Source organism: Cuculus canorus, chromosome Z, assembly GCF_017976375.1.
Source record: "Cuculus canorus isolate bCucCan1 chromosome Z, bCucCan1.pri, whole genome shotgun sequence".
Classification (NCBI taxonomy): domain Eukaryota; kingdom Metazoa; phylum Chordata; class Aves; order Cuculiformes; family Cuculidae; genus Cuculus; species Cuculus canorus.
In genome coordinates, this window is record NC_071441.1 from 38000122 (window position 1) to 38025394 (window position 25273).

General features: G+C 39.7%; 1 protein-coding gene across 1 annotated transcript; it reads left to right on the forward strand.

The window, feature by feature from the left end:
- The first annotated feature begins 294 nt into the window (after positions 1–294).
- On the forward strand, positions 295–23776 carry SLC35D2 (solute carrier family 35 member D2). Its single transcript, XM_054054496.1, has 12 exons — positions 295–430; positions 2870–2903; positions 4470–4556; positions 7314–7381; positions 9719–9790; positions 13430–13498; positions 14510–14612; positions 15902–15994; positions 19220–19287; positions 20039–20117; positions 21974–22056; positions 22675–23776. Exons 1-12 carry the CDS (start codon positions 300–302, stop codon positions 22775–22777), a joined length of 990 nt encoding a protein of 329 aa, XP_053910471.1. The 5' UTR covers positions 295–299; the 3' UTR covers positions 22778–23776.
- The last annotated feature ends 1497 nt before the right edge of the window (positions 23777–25273 follow it).

The window sequence follows — 25273 nt, forward strand, 5'->3', positions numbered from 1 at the left end:
AATTTTCCTGTTTGCTGTCTGGAGGTGGGTTGTTGTGAAACCCTCGGGTTCTTCCTCGTGCCTGCCATCCTTACAGCCGGACTCCCTTCCCCGCGCAGAGGAGGAAGGTGTTTAACTTCCCTCTTGAAACGCCACACGCGTTAACCAGACAAAGCCAATTATTCAGAGCCACTTTCGGAGTCCGGCCCTGTCGAGCCTCTCCCTTCCCGCGGTGCCGGTTTAAAGGCGAGGAGGGCGGCGCCGGTTCCCCGGTGCCCGGCAGGGGGCGCGGCGGGGCGGGGCGGGGCGCCGGGGCAGCCATGAGCGCCGGGGGGGAAGCGGCGGGGAACGCGGCGCCCTCCGTGCTGCACAGGGTGGTTTCGGCCCTTTTCTACGGGACGTGCTCCTTCCTCATCGTGCTGGTCAACAAGGCCCTGCTCAGCGCCTACAGGTGAGGGACGGAGGCGTGCGCTGCTCGGCCGGCACAGCCTCGCGCGGGAGGAGGGGGAAGCGCCCCAGTCTTGCCCTCCAAGGGCTGGTGTTTCCCCTCTCGCAGCAGCTCAGACCCTGCGGGGAGGTGGCATGTCCCCTCGCTGCCCTTCCCAAACCATCCCATTGCCTCCCTGCCAGCGCCTTTCTTGCCTGAGGTTACCCGAGGTTACCCAACCCAAAATGTGAACCACGGAATTCCTCTTGATTGTAAAAACTTTGAAGAACTACATGCGTTGAGTTGACTTGGGACCCATATATCATTGTCCTGTAGCTGTGATTGTCTCACTGTTAATGTGCTTATCCTCAACGTCAGAAGGATATGGAGCCGTTGGAACAGTCCAGAGAAGGGTACAAAGATGATCCGAGGGCTGGAGCACCTCCCATAGGAGGACAGGCTGAGAGTTGGGCTTGTTCAGCCTGGAGAAGAGAATGTTCAGAGGAGACCTTATAGTGACCTTCTAGTACCTGAAGGGGCTACAGGAAAGCTGGAGAGGGACTGTTTGCAAAGGCTTGTAGTGATAGGACTGGGGACAATGGGTATAAACTGGAGAGGGGCAGATTTAGACTAGACATAAGGAGGAGTTTCTTCACCATGAGGGTGGTGAGGCATTGGCACAGGTTGCCCAGGGAATCTGTGGCTGCCCCATCCCTGGAGGTGTTCAAGGCCAGGTTGGATGGGGGCCTTGGGCAGTTGTTCTGGTGGGAGGTGTCCCTGCCCATGGTGGGGAGGTTGGAACTGGATGATCTTTAGGGTCCCTTCTTACCCAGACTACTCTGTGATTCTATGCTTTACTGAACAGGTGGGGTCTGGTTTTGCTATGTTTTAGCTCCTTATGAGCCAACATCAGAAAAGGAAAATACCCAACAAAATAAAAGAAAAAAAAACTATTACAAAAAAGTGAAACCTGCTGTTGTTTTCTAACGTTCTGTGCAGTTTGAACACTTAAGACTGTACGTAACTCCCTGAAATGATACATGAGGCAAGTTGTGATTTTTGTTTTCTCGGGATTTTCATGGTACAGTCTGCAGCTCCCTGTAAGTCCCTGCCGTATGTCTAACACATCCATGAAAGACAATCAAGGACAGCATGCTCATCAGTAAGCACTGATGATTATAAATGAAAGTCCTGCTTTTTTTTTTCCTTCTTTTTTTTTTTCTCCCCTTAATATGTCTGTTTCCTGGAATCACTTTTACTGCTGGCTGCTGCTAACCCTTTATCTATGTAATGACTCCAGTGTCCTTAACAGCCTTCCTATTGCACTTTAGAAGGAAGTGCACACGGAGTGTTTCTTTTGCTAATACTGTGTCCTAGTTGTTCTCTTTTGAGATATACATTTCTCAGCACACCAAATAGTAGTATAGCAGTTTTGGTTGCTCCGGTGGTAAGTAAGCACCATCTCAAGGAGCTTTGCTAATGGAACATTACACAGCTTGTTGAGAATGTGGACCTTCCTTAGGGACTTGTTAGTGCGAGTGTGCACAGAGAATGAAGTGGGTTTTATTTAGATTCCTTGGATGCAGGCTTGTGTGTGACCATTCCTGACAGTATAGTGCAGCAAAATGCTTCATGCTGCATGAGCTGTCATGTTCAGGGAGCCCTCTGACACCTAAGGCTTTTGGGCAGAGAGGCTCCAAATGCTGCTGGTAATGGCATAAAGCAGCCATCCATCATAAATTACTTCTTTGTTTGTATTTCAGTGTGCACACAGAGAATTAACAGCAGTTAACTGCTGCACCTTTATTGTTTTAACTTGACGTAGGCTTCAGGGAAAAAATTGAAGGGCCTGGGCTCCTCAAATGTCCTGCTGAAGTTTCTGCTTTCTTAACATTCAAGCATCCATGCTTTCAACTGAAGACAACTGAAGGGGTTTGATAGAAATTTAGCTGTTTTAGCAGACAATAAATGTTTCTACAACATTTAGCTAAGTACTTCCTTTTCACAAAAACGTACTACTGGTGTTTTGGGGCTATGGAGATAAGCTTCCAAGGTAGGGCAAGTGCAAGAGGTGTAACTTACTATACCATCTCAGCATGTATAATTCGTATGTGAGGCCATTCAAACAAGTATGCATTGTTAGAGTTCTCTAAGTGTGTTACCTTGCTTTACAAATACACCTAAGCCAATTAGCTCTTTAGTATTGATCAGCTGAGTATATACTATATTATTTGGATGCAGCTTATGTTTTGCTGCAGAAATGAAACCTTAGGACTCCTGATGACTGCAGCAGTTCTTGAAACTCTTCCAAAAGATTGGCCAGTCATCCACAGTCCATATGTCCAGTTGTTGAGTTTGGTGCTAAATTTAAACTCTTCATTTTTTCCTTTTGTTTTGTTTGTTTTATTGATTTTCTTATTTTTACTCTTTCCTCAGTAGTAAATATCTGTTTATGCTTTTCAGCTTCCCATCACCAATGTTTCTTGGAGTTGGACAGGTACGTTCATAAGTAAAGCACACTAAATGTACCAATTATTTTCTAAGTTAGCTGATCTTTTCTAAGTTTCTAATCTTAGCACAGAGATATATCAAAGGGGGAAAAATTCTGCTACGCTGCACTACTCCCTTGTGGATTAGATGCACCTCAAGGAAGAGTGATTTGTTGTAGTGAGATCAAGCAAATTTCAGCTCAAGTCAAAACTTTTCAGTAATTAAGAGATCTGGTCTTCAAAAACTGCCAAGATTTGTTCTAACAAGTGCATAGATGCTATGAGAATCATTGAGCATGTGTGGATTATATGCGGAGGCATTACCTCTATTTGTAGACTAAGTGTGTATTTCCTCATAAATATCTCTCCTCTTTCCCAGCAGTTTTTCAGTAGGATTGTGTACAGTTTTGTTTCTTTGTTGCCTTGTCTGTGAGCAATTTGTACTACTGCAGCAGAAATATTTTTTTGTTGTTTTTGTTGTTAGTAGGTATCATAGTAAAACCAAAATTCAAATGCTTGCGTACACCATCCATAAAGAAAAATGTTTGACTCTGCAGAGGAATGGCTGGGAAAGAAGGAGCCTTTGAAGCAAGTGTTTAGGCAAATACATTTAAAAGAGAGGATTTGTTTTCTGCCAAGGTTACAAGCTAAGAGGTAGTGAGGAAGAGGTGAAAACACATTACTGCAGGTCTAAGATGTTTGCTCTTTGATGCTGAAGAGAGTAAAATGTCTTGTAAAGTCTTTGTTGTATGAGGGGGAAAGAGGAAGAGTTTCACACATCCAGGCTGCTCAAGGAACCTCATGTCATGTTTCAGTAGAAGCCGAAGTCTAGAAAGCATGGCAATACTTCATGTAAAAGCAATGCTATGGCCTTGTTTCTTTGCAGAACCTAAGACTTAATGACATTTCCTTTGTTTGTTGACTGTCTCTTCCAAGATATCCCTGAATGGTTTGTGAAATGCATATCATATTGTACAATGCTTTATTCTATAGAACATAATACCACCCCGTTTTCTATATAGACAACTGGTGAATTTTTGTATAAGGAAATTTTAACTTTTTTTTTTCCTTCCTGGTGTCAGCATTAACTCTTACTGTGTGTAATTACTCAGATACTCCCCTTCATTCTGCTCATATCTTTATTATTCATTCCTTACATTGTCAACAGACTCACCAATGCACAACACCCGCCTGACATTATCAAAAATGCTGTAGGAGTGATTCTGCAGACTAAACAACACTTTGAGTGAAAATAACCTGATTATTCTGGAATACTTTTCTGTGTTATTTTCTCAGCTCCTTCTCAGCATGCATTGTTTCTCACAGTGCCACTAATTTTCTCAAGCCAGCAAAACATATGTCTCTGTTGTACTTTTAAATAAACAGCAGGCAAAATTGGTAAGAATAAAGTTATTGCACTTTATTCAATGAGAGCTGTGTTGTTCTTTGAAATAAAATATGTAATACCTAGCATTTGTCAAATGCATGTAGAGATTTTGTCTCTGAAGCAGTTCTTTCATTTACACATTACAGTTTTGCTCTTACATGAATTCTTGTTTTTTCTTTTTGTTTAGATGACAGCCACTATACTTATCTTGTATGTGTCAAAATTAAATAAGGTTATTCACTTTCCTGATTTTGACAAAAGTATACCTGTGAAGGTAAGGATTGGTATTAATGAGAAAATGTTACCTCTTATAATGGCATTCTTTCTTATGGAGACAAGATAGAAATTATTGTGCTTGTTTCTCAAATGTGTTTATTTGTATCTTTCATTTAGTATTGGATTTGATCATTTTAGTTTCACTGCAGTATTCTTGCCTTTTGTTTGCAGAGAAATCTGGTGCCATTTAGTTATACAGCACATTGGAAAGCATGCTGTACCTTCATACAGCTAGGTGAACTCTCAGATTCATGAAGTATTTTTCTGAATGTATACAGCTTCCTGCAGGATCAGTGGGAGATCTGTGTTAAAGAATTTTGATCACAGCATGAAAGGCTGTTTGGAAATGTCAATAGGACATGATAAAACAATAGAAAAAGACTATGTGATAGACAAAAAACCTAAACAAACAGTTGATTCCAAATGTAAGATTGATGTTCTATAGGTGAGGCTAAAATAATGCCTAGCAAAGGTAGTGTAGGTTGTGGCTAGGTGCATTGCGCAGAACTTAAGTATGTATTATGGTCTAAAGAGGCAGGGTAGAGAAAAAATGAGAGAGGGTCTTTTATTGGGAACTAGGAATCTAGATTGGGAACTAGGATCCAAAATGACTGTAGCAATGATCCTCATAGAATTTTGTATCCGCGTGCAGTGTTGTTGGAGCTTTACTTTTATGCATAAGGCTGCATATTTATGTCTTGTTGCAAGGTATGGGTCAGTGTTTGCTGAGATGTGCAGAGAGAGTTAGCTCCCAGGTCTGCTGTAGAGCTCAGATATTGTAGTGTTTCAGGCCAGCATCTTCATTGTGCAATTTTGTCTTAGAATCAGTATGAGGTTTACTGTATCTTGCAGCATTTGGTGAACGCTCTATTATCATAATGTGTGCTGAAATCGTTAGCATTTCTGCATGTGGAAATCCTGTAGAAATATATATAGCATCAATTACAAAATGTACAATCCTTATTTTTTCCAGAACACGAACAAAGAAGTTTTCCCACTGGGTAGTTTCAAGTTTGGCATATAAACAGTTTGTTGAGACCTCAAGAGGTTTCTTCCCTTTCTACCTCTCCATTCCCTCTACTTCCCTTCTTGGGCCTTCACTTTAAAATCAGTACAAGGACATTAAAAAATACAGCACCCATCTTTTTTGTCCTAATAGTATCTGCTTTAGAAGAGCTCTCTGGATAAGATGGGAGCAGTCAGCACTGCAGCATCCAGGATTTGCATATTGCTTGTTGTGCTGAATTTGTCTAGTCACAGTGAATCAGCTGGATTGCTCATTTTAAATTTCTTTACTTTTTAAAGCATCTTTTATCCTTTTGACAACTTTTGCTTTCACTGGTACTAAGATTGTAATTGGTTTTCACTTGGTGACTGGTTTATGTCCTCAGTGCTTTCAGATAGAATATTTAACTAGCTAAGTCCTTATTTTATCCAGGATGCTTTGGCATTCTTGACTGTTTTTAAGTTAATATTTCACTGATCTCTGATGTTGTGTTGGATGTTGTGATTTTGCCTTGGCAACAGATTAAGTTCAGAGGAAAGAGAATGTAATGTCAGCTGTGTTTTCATGCTATGAATGAAGACAGTTTTCTAAATAAAAATCTGCAAAAGAGACAGTGTATTGCAATTTTTTTGCAAGCTTATGTTCACGGGTTGAATTTTTATTGTTACTTATACTTTTCTTACTTTATACACTGGTTACTTTTACCATTACCTTCACTTAAATGTTAACTTCAGTTAACTACAGTTAGCTTTTACTGTACTTTTCTCCTCCCTCCTCTTTGCTGTAAAAGAAAACAATTCCTAATGTTGACAAAATGCAGGCCATTCCTCTGCATGCTTTGAGAAGGCATAGTCTCTAACAAACACAACGTCTCCTGAAGGACTTATAAGCATGACAACAGCAGCTGTTTGCACGTGTTAAGATAGAGGATCTGTTTTGTCTTTCTGCCATTTCAGCTCTGCTTGACTGATAGTGAGTGGGACTAGATGTACACACCACCTTTCTCCCCAGCGATTGCTTTGGCTGGTTTTAATCTTTTGCAGCTTTTCTATAGCGGGAGAATAAGAGCTTTGAAGTGCAGCTGAATATTGGGAAGGGATCTTCGACTTCTGCTGCATTTTCTTAGGGGCCTGAAGTTTTGTTATTTCTTCTCTATGTTTTGCCCATGTTTTTCTGTGGCAATCAGTCTTTTTATGCCAAAAGCTGGAAATGGTAAAGTTTAATTTACCCCTAAATACTTATCTTTCCTTTCTAGTATCTTGCGTAGCATAGTTTGTTAGGTAGATATAAAATAGTGTATTTTCGAGGCATACTACATATGTATGTGGAGTACCTAGGGAAGCATAGCACACTTACAGCTCATTCATTTTTTATTCCACCCGTTCTCTTTCTTATTTAGTTACTGTTACAAGTATTGCTTTTATACCTAAATCTCAAATATTAGAATATTAATCTGAGGATTGTAGTAATTAAAATAAAATTGATTTAACATTTACAGTAAGTGGAGATTGAGTTCATTAGAGGTAGATTATGATTCTTCTAATAAAATCAGTGAAGCTGTGCTCGTGAACGGTCATATGAATGAAAGCTGAAGATCACTTTGCAGAATAGTTACGTTTTTTCTTAAAAGTCCTCTCTTTCTTGCTAAAAGGACATCTCATATTTCAGTTATCAAATTCTATCAAATAAAGATTCTCAACAGTACTTCAAAACATAATAATCTGAGTTGTGCTTTTAATTTTATCACAGTTGTTTCCTCTGCCTCTGATTTATGTTGGAAACCACATAAGTGGATTATCAAGTACCAGCAAACTCAGGTACAGTAAATAGAAGTTATAAGTAGACTGGATTTTACCCTGTATTTTGTGGGGGTAAAAAATAAACACTAAAAAAAAAAGCACTGCATAGGGACTTCAATGCATAGGGTGTATGTCTGTCTAAACCCCTGATACTGTTAGGAGACTCTTACCCAAAAGTTTGATCTGTTTACAAGTTGTCAGCTTCTTTTAAGGGTACTTAGCTAGACCTGTACTGACAGAAGATTACAATGCTCCTCGTGACAATGAAAGTGCTTTCACTTTCTCCTGTACCCAGGCATCCCACTATTCCTGGGTGTCCTAACCAGAGAGTTTGAAAGATGTAACGAAGATGTTAAAGGAAGAAGAATGTGGGAAAGATTGGTGCCACAGCATTGGTGCAAGTTGTTTAGGACACATCAAGATAAGGAAAAAGCGTGGTGTAATGGGGTGGTGGCAGCAGCACAGCCCTGCTGAGCACCAAGAGCAGGTTTTTGGGAGGCTGCTGAAGGGCTCACTGGCTCCTGTATACCGATAAGCATAGCCCTGTGACAGTTACTTCCGTGCTAGTACTAAAAAGGTGTAAGCTACGTAGAGGACCTGCTGTGATAGATTGAATGGCCAAATTTGCTGTGGAAGAGGAGTGCACAAGTATGACAGCTGGGAAGAGGAGTGCACAAGTATGACAGCTGCACCACGGTTGGAGGATACGGCCCTAGCATTGTGGGGATTTCTTTTATGTTATTACAGGCTCCTGAGGATTTGTTAGTAAGCTAAATCAAACCATGGAATTTCACAGGGTTTCGGCATTCATAACTTCAAAACATTAAACACCTGATTCTGCAACTCTTTGTTGTATGCATTCAGAAGTTGTTCCACTGAAGTGACTGTTCAGGTAGACATAAGCACTTCGGCAGTACTGTCCGTAGTAGCTCTTCAGCCAATGTTCTTCAGTGATCATGGAAGAAGTCATTTCAATCCTATAATAGTTTGATTCATAGGTTCTTCTTTCCCTTTTCTCCCTAGCTGTAGTTTTAAAATAAAAAGTTTATTAGATTGTTTTAAACCTAAGTGCACCGCCTCCCCCCCCACCCCGTGACTGACATAACCTTATTTTAGATTTACTGTTTATAACTGATTTTTCTAACAGAAAAGTAAGAATGGCTGCAGTGTTTCTGCCATTAGTATTTTGTTACATTGTGTTTTGTTCTATTACATTACATTACATTACATTATATTTGGTTACTTTATGTGACATTTGGTTACATTATGGAATTTTCCACTGTGTTTGGTTGCCTGCAGGGCGTGGATGATCTTACCCATACCTTCAAATATTTGTGGTAAAATGATTAAACTCTATTTTAGGATTTATATAATTTGCTAATGCAGCCACTAATAGTTATCTTAAACAGAGGATTAATTGGTCCATATGGCCATGCTGTCAGATTTCCAAGGTGTCAGATGCAAGTGTTTTCTCAAATTAATCACAAAGGCTTCCAACTGCAACACTTAGCTTGGAACGACATATGTCGTTCTAAAGTAGCTGTTTGGTAGTTGCAGCTGGTCCCACCTTAGATCACAGAATCACAGAATGGCTGGGGTTGGAAGACACCTCTGGAGATCATCTAGTCCAACCCCCTGCTAAAGCAGGTTCACCTTCAGCAGTTTGCACAGGAACATGTCCAGGTGGATTTTTAATATCTTCAGAGAAAGAAGACTCCACAACTTCCCTCGGCAGCCTGTTCCAGTGCTCTGTCACCCTTAAAGTAAAGAAGTTTTCCCTCATGTTGTTTGGAATTTCTTGTGTTTCAGTTGTTCTCACTGCCTGTTGATGTTTCTTGTACTTTATTTTTTTGTTGTGGATTTATTGTACTTTTTTGAAAGTATAGCTTGTTTACCATGCATGTTTGCTTTTAGTTCTCTTTGTATTTTAGTTCTATTATATATTTTCAGAGACAGGTTTATTGTATGTCCTTAAAGTTTACAATAGAAATAAAGTTTACTTGCCCTGCCTGTGAATTCTACAGATAGAATAAATTAATTGGGTGTGTGCTAGGTAGAGAACAGCTTTTATATTTCACTTCACTGATGCAAAGAAGCTTTTTAAAAGGTAGCCAGTTGCATTGTTTTACCAACTGGGGAATCTTGTAGTTTTTCAATTATTTGATTATCTAATCTGCCTTTAGTGTCAGACTGACATTTTTTAATGTATGCTAAATGTCTGAGAATTTGTTTTGGTTGCGTATTGCTAGACTAATGGTTTCATCTGCTGCTTAGTAAAATTAAATAAGAATTAGAATATAAGAATGCTATTAACCTGACACTCTACTTGGATTTTTTTTTTTTTTTTTTTGACAGTTTGCCGATGTTTACAGTGCTCAGGAAGTTTACCATTCCCCTTACTTTACTGCTGGAGATCATCATACTTGGGTGATCATTTTTTTTTTTTTTTTAATTCGAGATACTTTTAGTTTAGATCATCTCAAATGTGTTATTTGTGGCATTGCATCGGAATATTGAATGATTGCTTCTTACTGAGAAACAGAGAAAACCAAAGAAAGTAATTCTATGTAGCTTTTTTTGAAGACATAGGTACATATACTGTAGTGAATCCAGGAAAAAAAAAAATCAACCTGCTGTCATTTACACTGTTCATCCTCTTGACTGTTGCTCAAGAATCAGGTAAGCAGAGCACAACTTGAACACTTTTTGTGGTTATGATTTATGTCTCATCTTGGAGGCTTCTAAGCTGCAAACTGCTTCAAACAGGCAGATGAATGTCTCAAAACAGTGCTGATTATATGGCTGAACACAGGCAGCATGAGAGTGATGGTAAGGGAAAAGGTTTTCAGAAAGTCTCCAAGTAGGTTGGCATCTCCTTTTGGCTGATGCAGCAGTTGATCAACGCTATTTGTTTTTGGGGATGCTCCAGGATTCTTTTCTAGTTATAAGTCCTCACAGGGAAAACAGAACTTTCTGTCTTCTCCTTTTGGCTTGAAGCTTCCTGCAAGCAAGTGAGGAAAGTGTGAGTCAGTGAGATTGTCATCAGTTCTTAGCTGGACTACAGAATGAGTGTAAAGAACATCCTAGCCGAAGGGAAGCTTAAGAGCAGAAAGCTTTATTCCTATTGACTGCTATAGTGTATTTCCTCAGGGCCGAAAATGAAATGGCTTCAGAGAGTTTATGCTGACTTACCTCAGGGTTTGAAAAGTAGTCAAGGTTGAGTTGTTACTGTTGAGATTCATTATGAGCAAAGCCTAATATATTTAGAGACTGTACACAGCTTTGTTGCTGGGACAATGGTCCACATCTTGATAAAGTTCCTTGAGAGGCAGTCCTAAAGGGCAAAGGAGCCCAAGAGGGCTGAATGCTCTTTAAAAAGGAAATCTTGGTGGCACAAGAGCAGGCCATCCCGTGTGCCAGAAAATGAGCCAATGGGGAAGAAAAACAGCTTGACTGAGCAGAGACCTTTGGGTGGATCTCAGAAAAAGGAGGAAGGTCTATGAGCTTTGGAAGAAAGGGCAGCCATCTCAGGAGGACTACAAGGATGAAGTGAGATCATGCAGAGAGAGGGCTAGAGCCCAACTGGAACTTAGATTGGTCAATTCTGTGAAAGATAATAAGAAATGTTTCTACAAATATATCAACAACCAAAGGAGGGCTATAGAAAATCTCCATCTTTTACTGGATGCAGGGTGAAAAGTAGTGACAACGGATAAGGATAAGCTAAGGTACTTAATGCCTTCTGTGCCTCAGTGTTTAATAGTAAGGTAGAATGTTCTCTGGATACTCAGCCTCCTGTCCCAGAAGACAGGGAGGGGGAGCAGAACAAAGCTCTCATGATCTGAGAGGAAACGGTTAGAGACCTGCTTGGCCAATTAGACATTCAAAAGTCTATGGGGCTGGATGGGATCCACACAAAAGGTGTAAAGGGAGCTGGTGGAGGTGCTTGCCAAACCCCTTTCCACCATCTACCAGCAGTCCTGGCTGACTGGGGAAGTTTGACTTGACTGGAGGATAGCAAATGTTACAGTGTATTATGAGAAGGGTCAGAGGGAGGATCCTGGGAACTACAGGCCTGTCAGTCTGACCTCAGTGCTGGGGAAGGTCATGGTCCTGCCACACTAGCCCAGTCTCCTTCTATGACATGGTTACCTGCTTAATGGATGAGGGAAGGGCTGTGGATACAGTGTACCTGGACTTTAGTAAGGACTTTGACACTGTGTCTCACAATATTCTGCTTGAGAAACTGGCTGCCCCTGGCCTGGGCAGGAACACCCTCTATTGGGTGTAAAACTTGGCTGGATGGCTGGGCCCAGAGTGGTGGTAAATTGAGCTAAATCCAGTTGGAGGGTGGTCACAAGTGGTGTTCCCCATGGCTTAGTGCTGGTCCAGTTCTGTTCAGTATCTTTATCAATGATCTGGATGAGGGCATTGAATGTAACTTTTCTAAGTTCATGGAAGACACTAAGCTGGGAGGAAGTTTTGACCTGCTTGAGAGTAGGGAGGCTCTACAGAAGGATCTGAACAGGCTGGGTCGATGGGCTGAGACCAACGGGATGGGATTCAACAAGGCCAAGTGCAGAGTCCTGCACTTGGGACACAACAACACTGTGCAGTGCTATGGGCTTGGGGAAGAGTGGCTGGAAAGCTGCATGGCGGAGAAGGACCTGGGGGTGTTGGCTGACAGCTGACTGAATGTGAGTGTGTGCAGGTGGCCAAGAAGGCCAATGTCATCTTGGCCTGTGTCAGAAACAGTGTGGCCAGCAGGACCAGGGAAGTGATTTTGTCCCTCTGCTGGGCATTGGTGAGGCTTTGCCTCAGATTCTGTCTTCAGATTTGGGCCCCTCTTAGATCGTGTCCAGAAAAGAGCAATGAAGCTGGTGAAAAGGCTGGAGAACAAGTGCTATTATGAGCGGCTTAAGGAACTGTGGTCATTTAGCCTAGAGAAAAGGAGTCTGAGAGGAGACCTCACTGTCTACAGCTCCCTCAAAGGAGGGTGGAGGAAAGTGGGAGTTGGTCTCTTCTCCCAAGTGATGATAGGATGAGAGGAAATGATCTCGAGTTGCACCAGGGGAGGTTCAGATTGGACATTAGGAAAAATTTCTTCACCGAAAGGATTAGTGGGCACTGACACAAGCTGCCCAGGAAGCTGGTTGAGTCATCATTCCTGGAGGTATTTAAATGATGGATAGATGAGGTGTTTAGGGATATAGTGTAGTAGTTGGACAGGTGTGGTTTGGCTCGATGATCTTGAGGGTCTTTTCCAACTTAGCGACTCTATGATTCTACGATCTGTGCTCCTTTGACACACAGGGTTTCCCCAAGAGCATTGGACATTTTGTTTTGATGGATCTTTTCTCACAGGCCAGCTCAAACCTGGGGGCTGACCTAAGAGAATGTCCAGGGGAATGACTGTAAAACACATTACATAATGGTGCAAAAATACTTAAAAAATTTCTAAAGTAACACAGGTATAAAGAGCAGGATAGTTTTGTGGTATGCTTTTCCCTGCTCCGTGTCAGTGCCAATGTAGACATACTGAAGAATATAATAAGATTCTGTGCTTTCCGCTGCAGAACAAGGTTTCAGTTTGACTTCAAAATAAGTTTCTATTTGAAAAATAGCCCAGATACTATGCTGTACAGTATCTTCAATAAGAAAGGTGAGATGAAAAACTACATGTACACTAGCGATATGTAGTGATTTTCCTCTACTGGATTACTGTAAGACATGGAGTATCAATATACAGTAAATGATTATTAATGAGTATTAATACACAATAAATTACAATTTGTTCTAGCACTGTTACTTTAAGCCTTTAATCATTACTCTTAAAATTATCTAGGAGCAGAATGCTCATGGTGTTTTTTTCAATCTCTGTTTTCAGGGCCAAGTTCTGACAGCGTGGCACATAGTCAATCACATTTTTTCTGTACGATTATCAAGACTGTGCCCTCCTGTTAAATGTTCTCTGATTATTAATTGCTTTGCAAATTTTCAGGCAGAGAGCCATTTAATCTCCTCTTCAAATAATGAAAATGTGAACTGTCTAATTTTTGTCTACAGGAAACGATACCCTCTGAGTATTATAGTCAGCGTTTTTGCCATCATTCTTGGGGCTTTCATAGCAGCTGGGTAAGGTTTTAATTTGTTACATAAAGTCGTGTTATGATAGGAGGATTTTCTTCCTTGTTAAGTGCCAAGCAAACCTAGGTTGAGATCGGTTATTCTGAATTAAGTAGATTTGGACAATCTTTACTGATTTATTTGGGAGGTGCAGGAATGCAAAAGGAAAAATTTAACTGCAAGTGAAAGTATTTGGATGCTTCTTTTTTGGCCTCATGTGTTCCGTGTTCACAGGATCAGAAATGAAGCAAGTTAAAACTGTGTGAGGAATGCTATTTTTATTTCAGATCAGTGTATTTTAATAATCTTAGAAAAATATATTCATGTTCTGGGTAGAAAGACTGATCTTTTGGTTGTCAAATATTGCTTTGAGTTAAGCAACATCCGTTTTTTTAATCACTTTCAATGAGTTTGAATGTGAGGTTAAGCAATTGTATGTTAGTCTCCTCTGTATTTTTTCCTGTTTGGAGATTCCTTTATTTAACAGGAAATATAATGTTATCTTTTGTTTTTTGGCTTTGCTCTGTACAAAGGTAAGTAATTTCTATGTGATGTGACTCGAATACAACCACGTCCTATTAAATGAATTACCCTATATCCATGAGTCAAAACAAAAAGGATGACACTATGTCTTGTCTGACTGTAAAACACAAGTAGTCATACTTTACTCCCTAGCTACTTTTTGTGTTAAAAGAAGCAGATATGTATACTCAGTAATAATTGGACAGGTTGTCAGGATTGAGACGGATAGAATTTTTCACAGAGTGAAAAATGAATGTCTCGAGCCACTTCTGCACTGCATGCTGGGAATGAGTCTCTGATGACTCATTTGTGAGGGTCCTGTGACTGGAAAATTTAAACTACCTTGACTTACAAAGAAGGCTTAAAGTAAAACCTGTGCCTTGCTGCGGTTCTCAGGATTTGCATTTCCTCATCTATGATACTTCTCTAGGTAAACAAGGTAGTGCAATGCATTGTATATACTGTTTGCTTATTTACAGTATAATATTATTTTTGCAGGTCTGATCTGTCTTTTAATCTGGAGGGCTATACATTTGTATTGCTAAATGATATCTTCACAGCAGCAAATGGAGTTTACACAAAGCAGAAAATTGATCCAAAGGTAACTGTGGGGTGATCGGGTTGATTTTAATATTATGAAAATATGGTAATGGTTACTTCTTGTGTGACTTTAGGAATATACAGTTAGGAATTAATAAGTACTTTCATTTGCTTTCATGTTTCAGTTGATATATGCACCCTCAATACATAACACCCTGGGAAAAACTTTTTTATATCTCAGGCCAGGCTTAGAGAAACAATGTCGTTCATTTTTTTCCAAATTGCCTGTAAATTTGAAAAATATGTCTAAGAAAGATGATTTTTTTGACTAGAAACACACTTTAAATGAGGTTTATGTAAAATCAGCTTGGGGGTAGGAACAGAGGCCTGACCAGTTTGAGTCAATAACAATAACTGATATCTTTTTTTCGCGGTCTTAGAGCAGGTCTACACTAAGCCCATGTATACCAAAGACTTAGGCCATACCTTGATATGGGATACTTTTCGTAAACATTGAGAAGACTGCTCTTCAAATACAGTGCCTTGAAAAAATACGAGACTAGCAAAAGCAGTCTTGGAAGTATTGGATAGAGGTTTTGTCACTGACTTTTGTGGGTCAGTCTGTACAGTGGAAATACATATCTTTTAGTAATCTCAGGACTCACTTCCAATTCAGACTGTTGATGAGCAGACTCTTGATTTTTCTTGATGAGCAGCACTTAATCACCTCACAGGTTTCTGCAAAATACAGGGTTTCATTTTAAAGCAAGAGATAAGCTGGAGAGATTTCTTGTATCTTGGCTGAATATATAGAGGAAGGGGAGGCTGCCTTTTCATTCCCCTAATGTTCTGCTTTTGTGTCAGGCAAGTTAAACCCACAGAATATACAACATCCCTCAGGTTGCTTCAAGTTACATTGGTTAGCTTTATGTAGGAGTCAGCCTTCATTAATTTTCCTGCTATGCTGCCCCCAGGGAGCCACCCTGCCCTGTGCTTTTGTGGTTGTTTGCAGTAGATGGAATGGGTAGTCCCTTGGCCAGACAGGGGCTTATCTGCAGTCTAATACAAAGCAGTTCTGGACCAATGCCTTGGAAAGTTTCTGACTAGTTGGTGCTGAATAGAAACTTTTCAAGATATATCAGAGTTCTGTATGTTCTGCTGAACATACAAAGTGACTGGAATGGAAACTAAACCTTGAATCCAAGGATTGCAATCCTGTATTTTAAGCTGAAGTGCTTTATATTTTGTCTGCTTATGTGACAATAATGTCAGAAGGACTGCCAAAGTAATATTTAGTATTTTACTCCCAAATGGTTTATAATTCCAAACATTATGTTTAATTTTTCACAGGAGCTGGGAAAATATGGTGTCCTTTTCTATAATGCATGTTTTATGGTGGTTCCAACGCTTATTATTAGCTTTTCTACAGGAGATTTTCATAAGGTAAGAAACAACATTCTGTATATGAAACTGATAACAGTATTTTGTTCAGTTTTTTTCAGTTAGGGAGTAGGTGGGGTTTTTTTGTTGGGGTTTTTTTTTATTTTTTTTTCAAGATGGTCATATCTCCATGTTAGTGACTAGTATTTGAAATATATGCCTTGGACTTCCCTTCACAGGTAAGAACTTGTAGTTGTTATTCTCTCTGAGGAGAAACTGAAGCTGCTCGATCGCCTTTATATGAGCCTTTGTTTAAAAGCTAATATACAACTCAGAGCTCTCATATAAAGCAATTGGTTGGGAATCCACTGTGTGCTTTGCCACATGCTCTAAAACAGGGTTGCAAATACCAAAGAATCATAGAATCATAGGATCACTAGTTTGGATCATTGAGTCCAACCATTCCTATCAATCCCTAAACCATGGCCCTCAGCACGTCATCCACCCGTCCCTTAAACACCTTCAGGGAAGGTGACTCAAACCCCTTCCTGGGAAGCCTATTCCAGTACCCAATGACCCTTTCTGTGAAAAATTTTTTCCTGATGTCCAACCTGAACCTCCCCTGGTGGAGCTTGCAGCCATTCCCTCTTGTCCTGTCCCCTGTCACTTGGGAGAAGAGGCCAGCCTCCTCTTCTCCAGGCTAAACCCCAGCTCTCTCAGCCGCTCCTCATAAGACTTGTTCTCCAGCCCCCTCACCATCTTCGTTGCTCTTCTCTGGACACGCTCCAGAGCCTCAACATCCTTCTTGTGGTGAGGGGCCCAGAACTGAACACAGTACTCCAGGTCCGGTCTCACCAGTGACAAGTACAGAGGGAGAATAATCTCCCTGGACCTGCTGGTCACACCATTTCTGATACAAGCCAAGATGCCATTGGCCTTCTTGGCCACCTGGGCACACTGCTGGCTCATGTTCAGTCAGCTGTCAACCAACACCCCGAGGTCCTTCTCCTCCTCCAGGCAGCTTTCTAGCCAGACTTCTCCTAGTCTGTAGCACTGCATAGGGTTGTTGTGTCCCAAGTGCAGGACCTGGCATTTGGCCTTGTTCAACCTCATGCCATTGGTCTCAGCCCATTGGTCCAGCCTGTTCAGATCTGTTTGCAGAGCCTCCCTACCCTCCAGCAGATCCTCACTTCCACCCAGCTTAGTGTCGTCTGCAAAGCAGACAACTTCCTGTCCTTCTGATGCACAGAGCAAATTCCTGTTTAGCCTCTGTCTACTTAGGTAACCTACATTTTATGTTCTTACAGAACAATTGCATGATTCTCCATAGCTAGTCTTAATGCAGTATAATGCCTTAGGCAGTGTGTCCTGGCAGGTAAAGTATCAGATCAGGAGACTTGTGTTCTTTTTCGGGCTCCCTCACTGCCTTGCTGAGTTGCCTTTTCCTTATCAGTAAGATGAGTCTAAAGACACATATTCCCTATTTTGAAATATTGAGATTGGTCACTGAAAGTTTTCACAGAGCTTGTGGGTGTCATAAATCATTCCAGTGTCCTTTGTTATATGTTGTTGTGCTCTGTAGTCACATAATTTTGTCATTGTCTTCTTACTGCTCTGCTTTGTGGGAAAATTTTTCCCTGAAAAATGATGGCTTTAGGTCTGCTGTGAGTGTGAAATATCTTCTTGTGACATCAGTCCAGCATGATCTTTTGCCAGTTTAGGAACATACTGGTGATGGTCTTATTGACAGACTAAGTGGGGGCCAAATTTGTGTAGCTGTAATGTTTCAGCCGGTTTCCCAGCAGTCATGGCTGGAAGTGTTTTGAGAGAACCGGACAGGGAAATTTACTTTGTTGATAGATCTGTTCTAGGGGAAACATAAGGAGTGCATTGTGCTCACATATTGATTTGACACAAACAATTTAATGCTCAATTACCTGAAAAAAAAATCATCAGAGAAATGCATAGTGCCTGTTTTTCACACACATTTGTTTGGTCACCTAACGTTAAAAGTCCCATTAAATGATAACTAGTTTCAATGTGATACACAGAGCTTAAATCACAGAAAAAAGTAGAAAATAGAAAAATGAAAAGTCAACAAGTTGCTTTAGATGGCACCTGTATTTGGCAGATTTTCAGGCCACGAATTTGGCTTGCTTTTACTCTATCAGAGATTTTTGCCTTCATCCATCACAGACAATGCACAGCATGTATCTTTTGCCAGTCAAAATGTCAGTATCCTGTCTATATGATAGGGAGATTGCTTCTGCTCCTCCAGCTCTTTCTGGAGCAGTAGCTACTACATCTTGTAGAGACTGCAGTGCATGAGTGTCCCAGTTATTCAATTCTTCTTCACCAGCTGGCTGACTAGAAGAACAGGGAAGCATGATGCAGTGGAAGAGAAATGAAGCCCCAGAATGTCTCTTTGTAATACTTTACAATTAAGTTGTTGTACTCCAGCACAAATCCACCAGGGCAGAGCTGCCCAAGATCCCTCTGATCCATTACCTCAGGTGCTGGAGGTTTAGCTAGCTGCAGCTCAGCATGGACTAATAGACTTTACACTGTTTCTCAGGGATGTGTTCAGCATTTGCTGAGTTTTGCGCTGATACAGGTAACTTTAAACTAGCCAATTAAAATGAGGTGTATTTCAGAGTTTCTAGAGATGAAAAAGAATCTGTGATGTGTTTGTTGTTGGCTGTTGTGTGGCACTGTGTTTGTTTGCTACATGTCACTAAGGAGCAGACTTCAAAGTGATGATTTAGCCTTTTTATTAACCTTCATTGATAGGAGGCCTTAGCCGGGCTTATTTAATCCACTTTTGAGCTCAAAAATGCAGGCTTAGACCTTGAAAGCTGTTCACAAATGACCTATGGAATGAAATAGATTTAAGGGAAATTATTTATTTGCTTTTCTCTCTGTCTGATATCAACATTTATTATATAATACTAAGCACAGTGTTGATATCTGTATCAATAAACATAAAAACAGAGATTCTTTGCATTGTATTTGTAATTATTGCTTGCGGTGTGCATATTTGTAGCTGCACTGATAGATATAAGAATTGTCTAGGTGTCATGGGTGCTGTCATCCTGAAGTTAATGCATCTCTGAAGTTAAATGCATCAAATTACTTCCAGTAGTAATATAAACATTTTGTATTTATAATATATAACAAATATATTTTGTGATTTTGCACATTTTCTTATAACTATATTTTATATGTATTTACCATTGATAATATAGCACATAATTCTCTCTCTCTCTCTCTTTCTTTTTTTTTTAATAGGCAATACATTTCCAGCACTGGACAAAATTTTTATTTGTCTTTCAGTTTCTTCTTTCCTGCTTGTTGGGGTAAGGACTCAGGGCAATCAAGTAAGACATTTTAGTGACAGTTTTTCAAATTGCGAGTCTCGAATGCAATAATGTTAAAATTCAAAGAAAATATATTTTTCCTTGACAGTTATGTCTTGTCTTTTAATTATTTCTAACAGCACAAATAACTGTTTCAGTACTATCTATGTTGTTGACTTAAGAAGTACAGTGGTAAACAACATGACATTTAGCTTTATACTTTCTGTACTCAATATCTTTCTGCTGGCCCTATCTTCTGATTATCTGATTTTTTTTTTTTTTTTTTTTTTTTTTTGCAATTGATAGAATGTAAACCCTTTTGTATAGGATTTTTTTCAGCGTGTTTGTTTTTTTAAAGTACATGGAAAAGTAAGGGGTACTCAAAAGTAATGAAGTAATGCTTTGTTCCTGTTGGAACTGCAGAGTCAGGGCAAGAATAAAATAGTGAGTTGGATCCTGTTCTTGCTCTTTCACACGTCACCAACCAAAGGGTCAAACTAACTTCAAATATTGACATTTAGGAAGCTAAAGCTTGGGCAGCACGTTTTAATGTGTATTTTGAATACTCTGTATATGCATATCATTAACTTAAAATATGGATCCACAGAGTCTCTTTGAAGGGTTTGGAACGGGTGGGATTGAAGATCTTAGCAAAATATTTATCCAGAAAATGTTGGGTGTTTCAAATTGTTGCGAAACTTCTGTACTCCCTGGAAAGTATTTATAAAATTTTCTCCTTTGCTTTATTTAGGTTTCTCTTGATGTATTCTACTGTCCTTTGCAGTCATTACAATTCTGCACTTACCACAACAGTAGTTGGTGCCATCAAGGTGAGTTATGGAGAACAGGGAGATTAGAATACTCAGATAACAGGAAAGAGCATTGACTCAGCAGTGATCCTGCTTTAAGATGGAAGCTCATAATGGGGGCTAACACTGAAATGCTGCTTGTGCCACACATTTTGGAGATCCACACAGCCAAATGACCTTGTTTTCTTTCATAGAAGCTCAGATATATCCTAGAAAGTAATGCATGTATTGATTTATTTTTGTTTTTCCTACATGAGAAACTCAAACCACTTTTATTTAAAGATGTGCATTTAACCATATTTCATCAGGTACAGTCATCTGCTTCTGTTCCTTATCAAGTTGCTGTGGGTTAGTCAGGGTAGCCCGGTGCAAATCCATTGCAGGTTGGTAGGTATTTGCCCATTTTTACTTTGGGCTGAAGTGGTTTCTGTTGCTGCTAATAAATAGACCATTCATATTTACAGAATAATGGCTAAGCTGTAGTATGGAGTTTATTGCTTCATGGTTAACTGCTTCTCTCTCTGTGTGAAAATTTTCATTCTAGCTGAATAGACTGTTTAATTTTTATTTGTATAAATTCTGATCAATTTGATCAACACCAGAACGTGCCTGTTTTAAAAACTGTCATTACAGTCTGTTTTCTCTAAATTGGTTTAATTTAAAACCACTGTGACTTCCTTTGTGTTGTTAAGGCCAGGTAGTCTGCACTGGAAAGATCACTGACTGCACAAGCACCTTTTAATAGGCCAATTTGGAGAGCCATAAGAGCCATAACTCTTTTCTCATATGGCTTCCGTAGCTCTGAGACACTCCTAATTCATGCTTATTGGCATTCTTTAATCATTTGGAAGCCGTAAGAGTGCCAGCAAAGGATAAAACTTGTGCAGTTGTGGGCCAAACACCTATCAGAATCCAAACTAACTTAGGCACAGGAATAACAGACCTTAGGGTTCTCCCTTTCATAGGTGTCTAAGGAAAACATCACCTCCAGCACAGCAGAATACTCAAAAAGGAGATAGTACTTCTCCTTCTACAGCTGATTTCTTTGAAAGCTAGCAAGATTGATATAGTAGTTTTCATTTTGTGGTCCTGAAAGTGTTCTTCTAAATTTTATATGTCTGTATTGAGCCAGTAGAACAGAGCAATACAATTTCTGTTTTCTGAGTCATAATTAGTCTGAAACATTTTGAACTGCTTAAAGTTGAGAAGCCCGTTATGATGCAGTAGTCCCCAGCAGAAATTAGTAGAAATGATGTCATTGTCCAGTCTAACTGCTAAAACATTCAAAACTAGCGAAGTGTTGGTAAAATGATCACACGGTTCTGCAGCTTTCTCTCTGTCTATAGGGGGCAATTCTCTCAAAACTTGATGGGGGAAGGGTGAGGGGTAGAATCTTTAATTTTGAACTGTGCCTGCCATGAACTTTAGCCAAATGCTTTCAATGCATATTTAGCTGGCAAACTAAGGAGGTAACCCTTTTAAAGCAGTAGTAAATAATTGTTATTGTAACTTTAAATCATAATTTTTATGCTTGAGAACCCAAAACCTGATTTTAAGAAGTAGGATTTGAAATGAGCCTTCCAAAGATTAAAAAGAAGTACAGATGGCGCCCTTAGCTTCAATTTACCTTACATGAAATAGCTAATTTTATTTTTTAATTATTTTTTCCTTTTTTTCCCAGGAAGTCATTCTAAGTGCATTGTGTGTATTTAGAAAATATGCTGATTTCACTGTCACATTATTCATGTAACTAAACACTGATTTTAGAGTGACCAGCAACAGGCTATAGCTATTTTCTTAGAAAAGTATATTAATTTATATTAGTTGTATTATTGGAAATAAAAACTGACTAAATGTATGGCTTTGTTTCCTTTCAGAATATATCCATTGCTTACATCGGAATGTTGATTGGTGGAGATTACATATTCTCCATGTTAAACTTCATAGGGCTAAATATTTGGTGAGTGGAACCTGAACAGTTTTTACTTGTCAAAGCTGAAGATTTCTCAGTGACATATAGTTTTATGTTTTTATTTTATTTGGCCCTCTGGGGTGGTGCGGTTTTGAAACTGCTGGCCTGCAGTGATGCAGTTTTGAAGCTATTGGCCTGAGGACACATTGCCCCATAAAGCTCAGTACATTTTTGTATCTGTTTTCAGGTACTGAATCTTACTATGGTAAGATCTTAGCTACAGAAACGTGCCTGCAGTTTTACTGTGTGGGGTTGGGTTCATTCTTTCTTGTGAGCAGCAGTTCTGAGCTGCAAGGCTTTTGAGTAAAAGCCAAGCAGTCTGGGAAGTGAGAACACTGATTGTGTTGTGTATGTTGAATATGAGTTATGACTTGTGAGTTGTTACTTTTTGTGGTTGTATGAACTGTATGAATCTGTTGGAGCAATTGCTAATTGAATTGATCTTTTACTACTTGGGACTCTTCTCATATGGCTTCCGTAGCTCTGAGACAATCCTAATTCATGCTTACTAGCATTCTTTAATCCTTTGGAAGGAAGGGTGCATACTTATGAAATGGTACGTGCATCAGCTATTTCTGACACCTATGTTCATTCTCTTTTCTTTAGCATGGCAGGAGGGCTGAGATATTCATTTTTAACCTTGAGAGGAGACAGCAAGCCTACGCAACCTGAGGATGAAGAGAATGCACTTCCTGAGTCAAACAATTAGCCAAAATGCCTGCCTTTAAAGAGACTGAAGATGCTAACCTTGTTTAGCGTTGCTGGGAACTTAAATGTATGCTGGAACGTATTTGGAACAGAGCAAAAAGTCTACCTCATTTGCCACAGATATGTTCACAACTCATTGATTCAGAAATATCTTGCATACCATGTTTTTTATGTGTGGACAAGATTAATTTTAGCATTTTTTTAGCACCATGAGCCAATTTTTAGGAAGGAATGCCAAGAGCACATCTCAAACTCTGTATTCCTTCATGTATGTGTACTTTGGTGCTCTTCATTCTGTTTCAGTGTCTGCCGGTACTCTCAGATAAAACTGCCTGTAAAAGACCGTGAGGCTTGTTTCACCATTGCCTTATGCCTTATACAATCTTTGGTGTGAGTGAAGAGATGAAAGACGGTAGTGATTTAGAATGATTTCACATATACATTTTCTCTTGTGTAAGTGACTCTAGAACATATGGGACAAAGTGGAGATGTGCCCCAAGACTGTTTGTCATGTAAGTCAAGTTTGTCATGTAAGAGTTAGTGGGGATATGGCCTAGTGTATTCAGTGTGTACTGTTTAGACATTCTCTCTCAGTCTTTTCCTCATCTTTAATAGCATGGCATACTGCTGCAGTTGTTGCTGTTGTTATAAACCCTCACAATTTCGCTGCGGGATCGAGAAGAAAATTGAGAAAATATTTTTTTCTATTTAAAATAATTTTTTTTTGTATGTCAGCCAGTACCAAACAGGTAATTCCAATGAATCTCTACCTCCATAATCCTAATTATTGAACCTCATCTCCCTGCAGTGGGACAAGGCATTAGAAGATTTTCATTAATTATGTGAAGATTATGGGAGCCAGTTGATTGCAATATGAATGGATACAATATGGCACTTGCTAAATAAAATGTAGTTCCACAAAGGAACAGATACTGTATGCATTTGATTAATTAATATTTTGCTCTACCTTTTCTAAATAAAGAGATGTAAATTATAGTTTTAACAAGTTTTTCATTTTTTTACATGGAGGGACATATAAAATGCTTTTAAGCACACATGAGTAGCATGAGTATTTGCTTTATATACAATCAGCTGCTGTACTGGATGTAATTTCATTAGTTCATTCTGTACTGTAGTGGAAGTGATTTTATTTAATTCAATTCGTGGTTTATGTTTGAAGTTCTTCAGACTTAGTCTTCTCACCTAAAATACAGACCTGATACCCAGTCTTTATAATAGTATTACTCAGAATAATTTAAAATATAAACTTAGGAATAGCTAAAAATAGGTATTATCTAGGAGAACTTACAAGTGTTCATGTCCTTTCACAAAGCAATAGCTTCTGTCACTTATTATTTTCTTCTATACCAGTTCCGAGTAAGTTTGCTGGTTGAAACTCTAGGAATATGCACTCAAGCAGTCACAACTCTCATGTTATAATTTAGGCAACTATGGAAATGGCTATATCATTCTGAACCTTAGTAACTGTGTCTTTCAGTTAATAGAATGGTAGTTTAAGACTGATTTCTCTTAGTATACATTTGTAGATCATAGTCTTAACCTTACATTTCTGAAGGTTTTATATTACCTTAATGATATATTAATACAGTTGTAAAACTAGATTACTTATGTGCTGTCTGAACCTTCATTTTTTCCTTTCCTTTGGGAAAATGTAAGTATTGTTAGAGATAGCATTAGTCTTCAAAATACATGCTTAAAAGAACTAATAAGCAGGCTAGTTTCAAGAAATACAGGATTGACTTCTGAAAGTTGCATTCCCTCACAGAGGTGTCTTGTGGCTACATGCTCCTAGCTATAGAACTTGATTTTCAGAAGGCAGTCAAATATTTTTAAAACTTCCTAAGTTCTACAGGTTGCAATGTGTATTTAAAAGGCAACTCATGAATAAAGCAATGCCCAGAGCCTGGAGAAGGAGCACCTGAAGAGAAACACAAAGGATCTCCCGCTCAGTCAGACAGCTTTACTGGGGGAAAGGGGGTAGGGAACAGCCCAACTGAAATGCCTCTATGCTAATGCAGGCACTTAGTATGGGGAAGAAGCAAGAGGAGTTAAGAGACATGCACGTGCCTGCAGGGCTATGATCTCATTGGCGTCATGGAAACATGATGGGATGGATACTGTGATTGGAGTGTTGGGATAGACGGATACAGGCCCTTTCGGATACAGGCCCTTTCGGAAGGATGAGCAGGGGAGCTGAGGAGCAGGTATCACCCTCTGTGGTAGTGACCGGCTGGAGTGGATGGAGCTTCACCTGTGAATGAGTGAGAAGCTGACTGAGATCCTAAGGATCGGCATTAGAGGGAAGGCACACTGGTGATGTTGTACTGAGGGTCTGCTATAGGCTGTGAGACCAGGAAGAGTGAGCGGATGAGGCCCATTACAGAAAGGCACAGACTTGCATTCACAAACTCTGGTCCTTATGAGGTCTTCATTCGTCCTAATATCTGTTGGAGGGACAATACAGCAGGGCACAAGG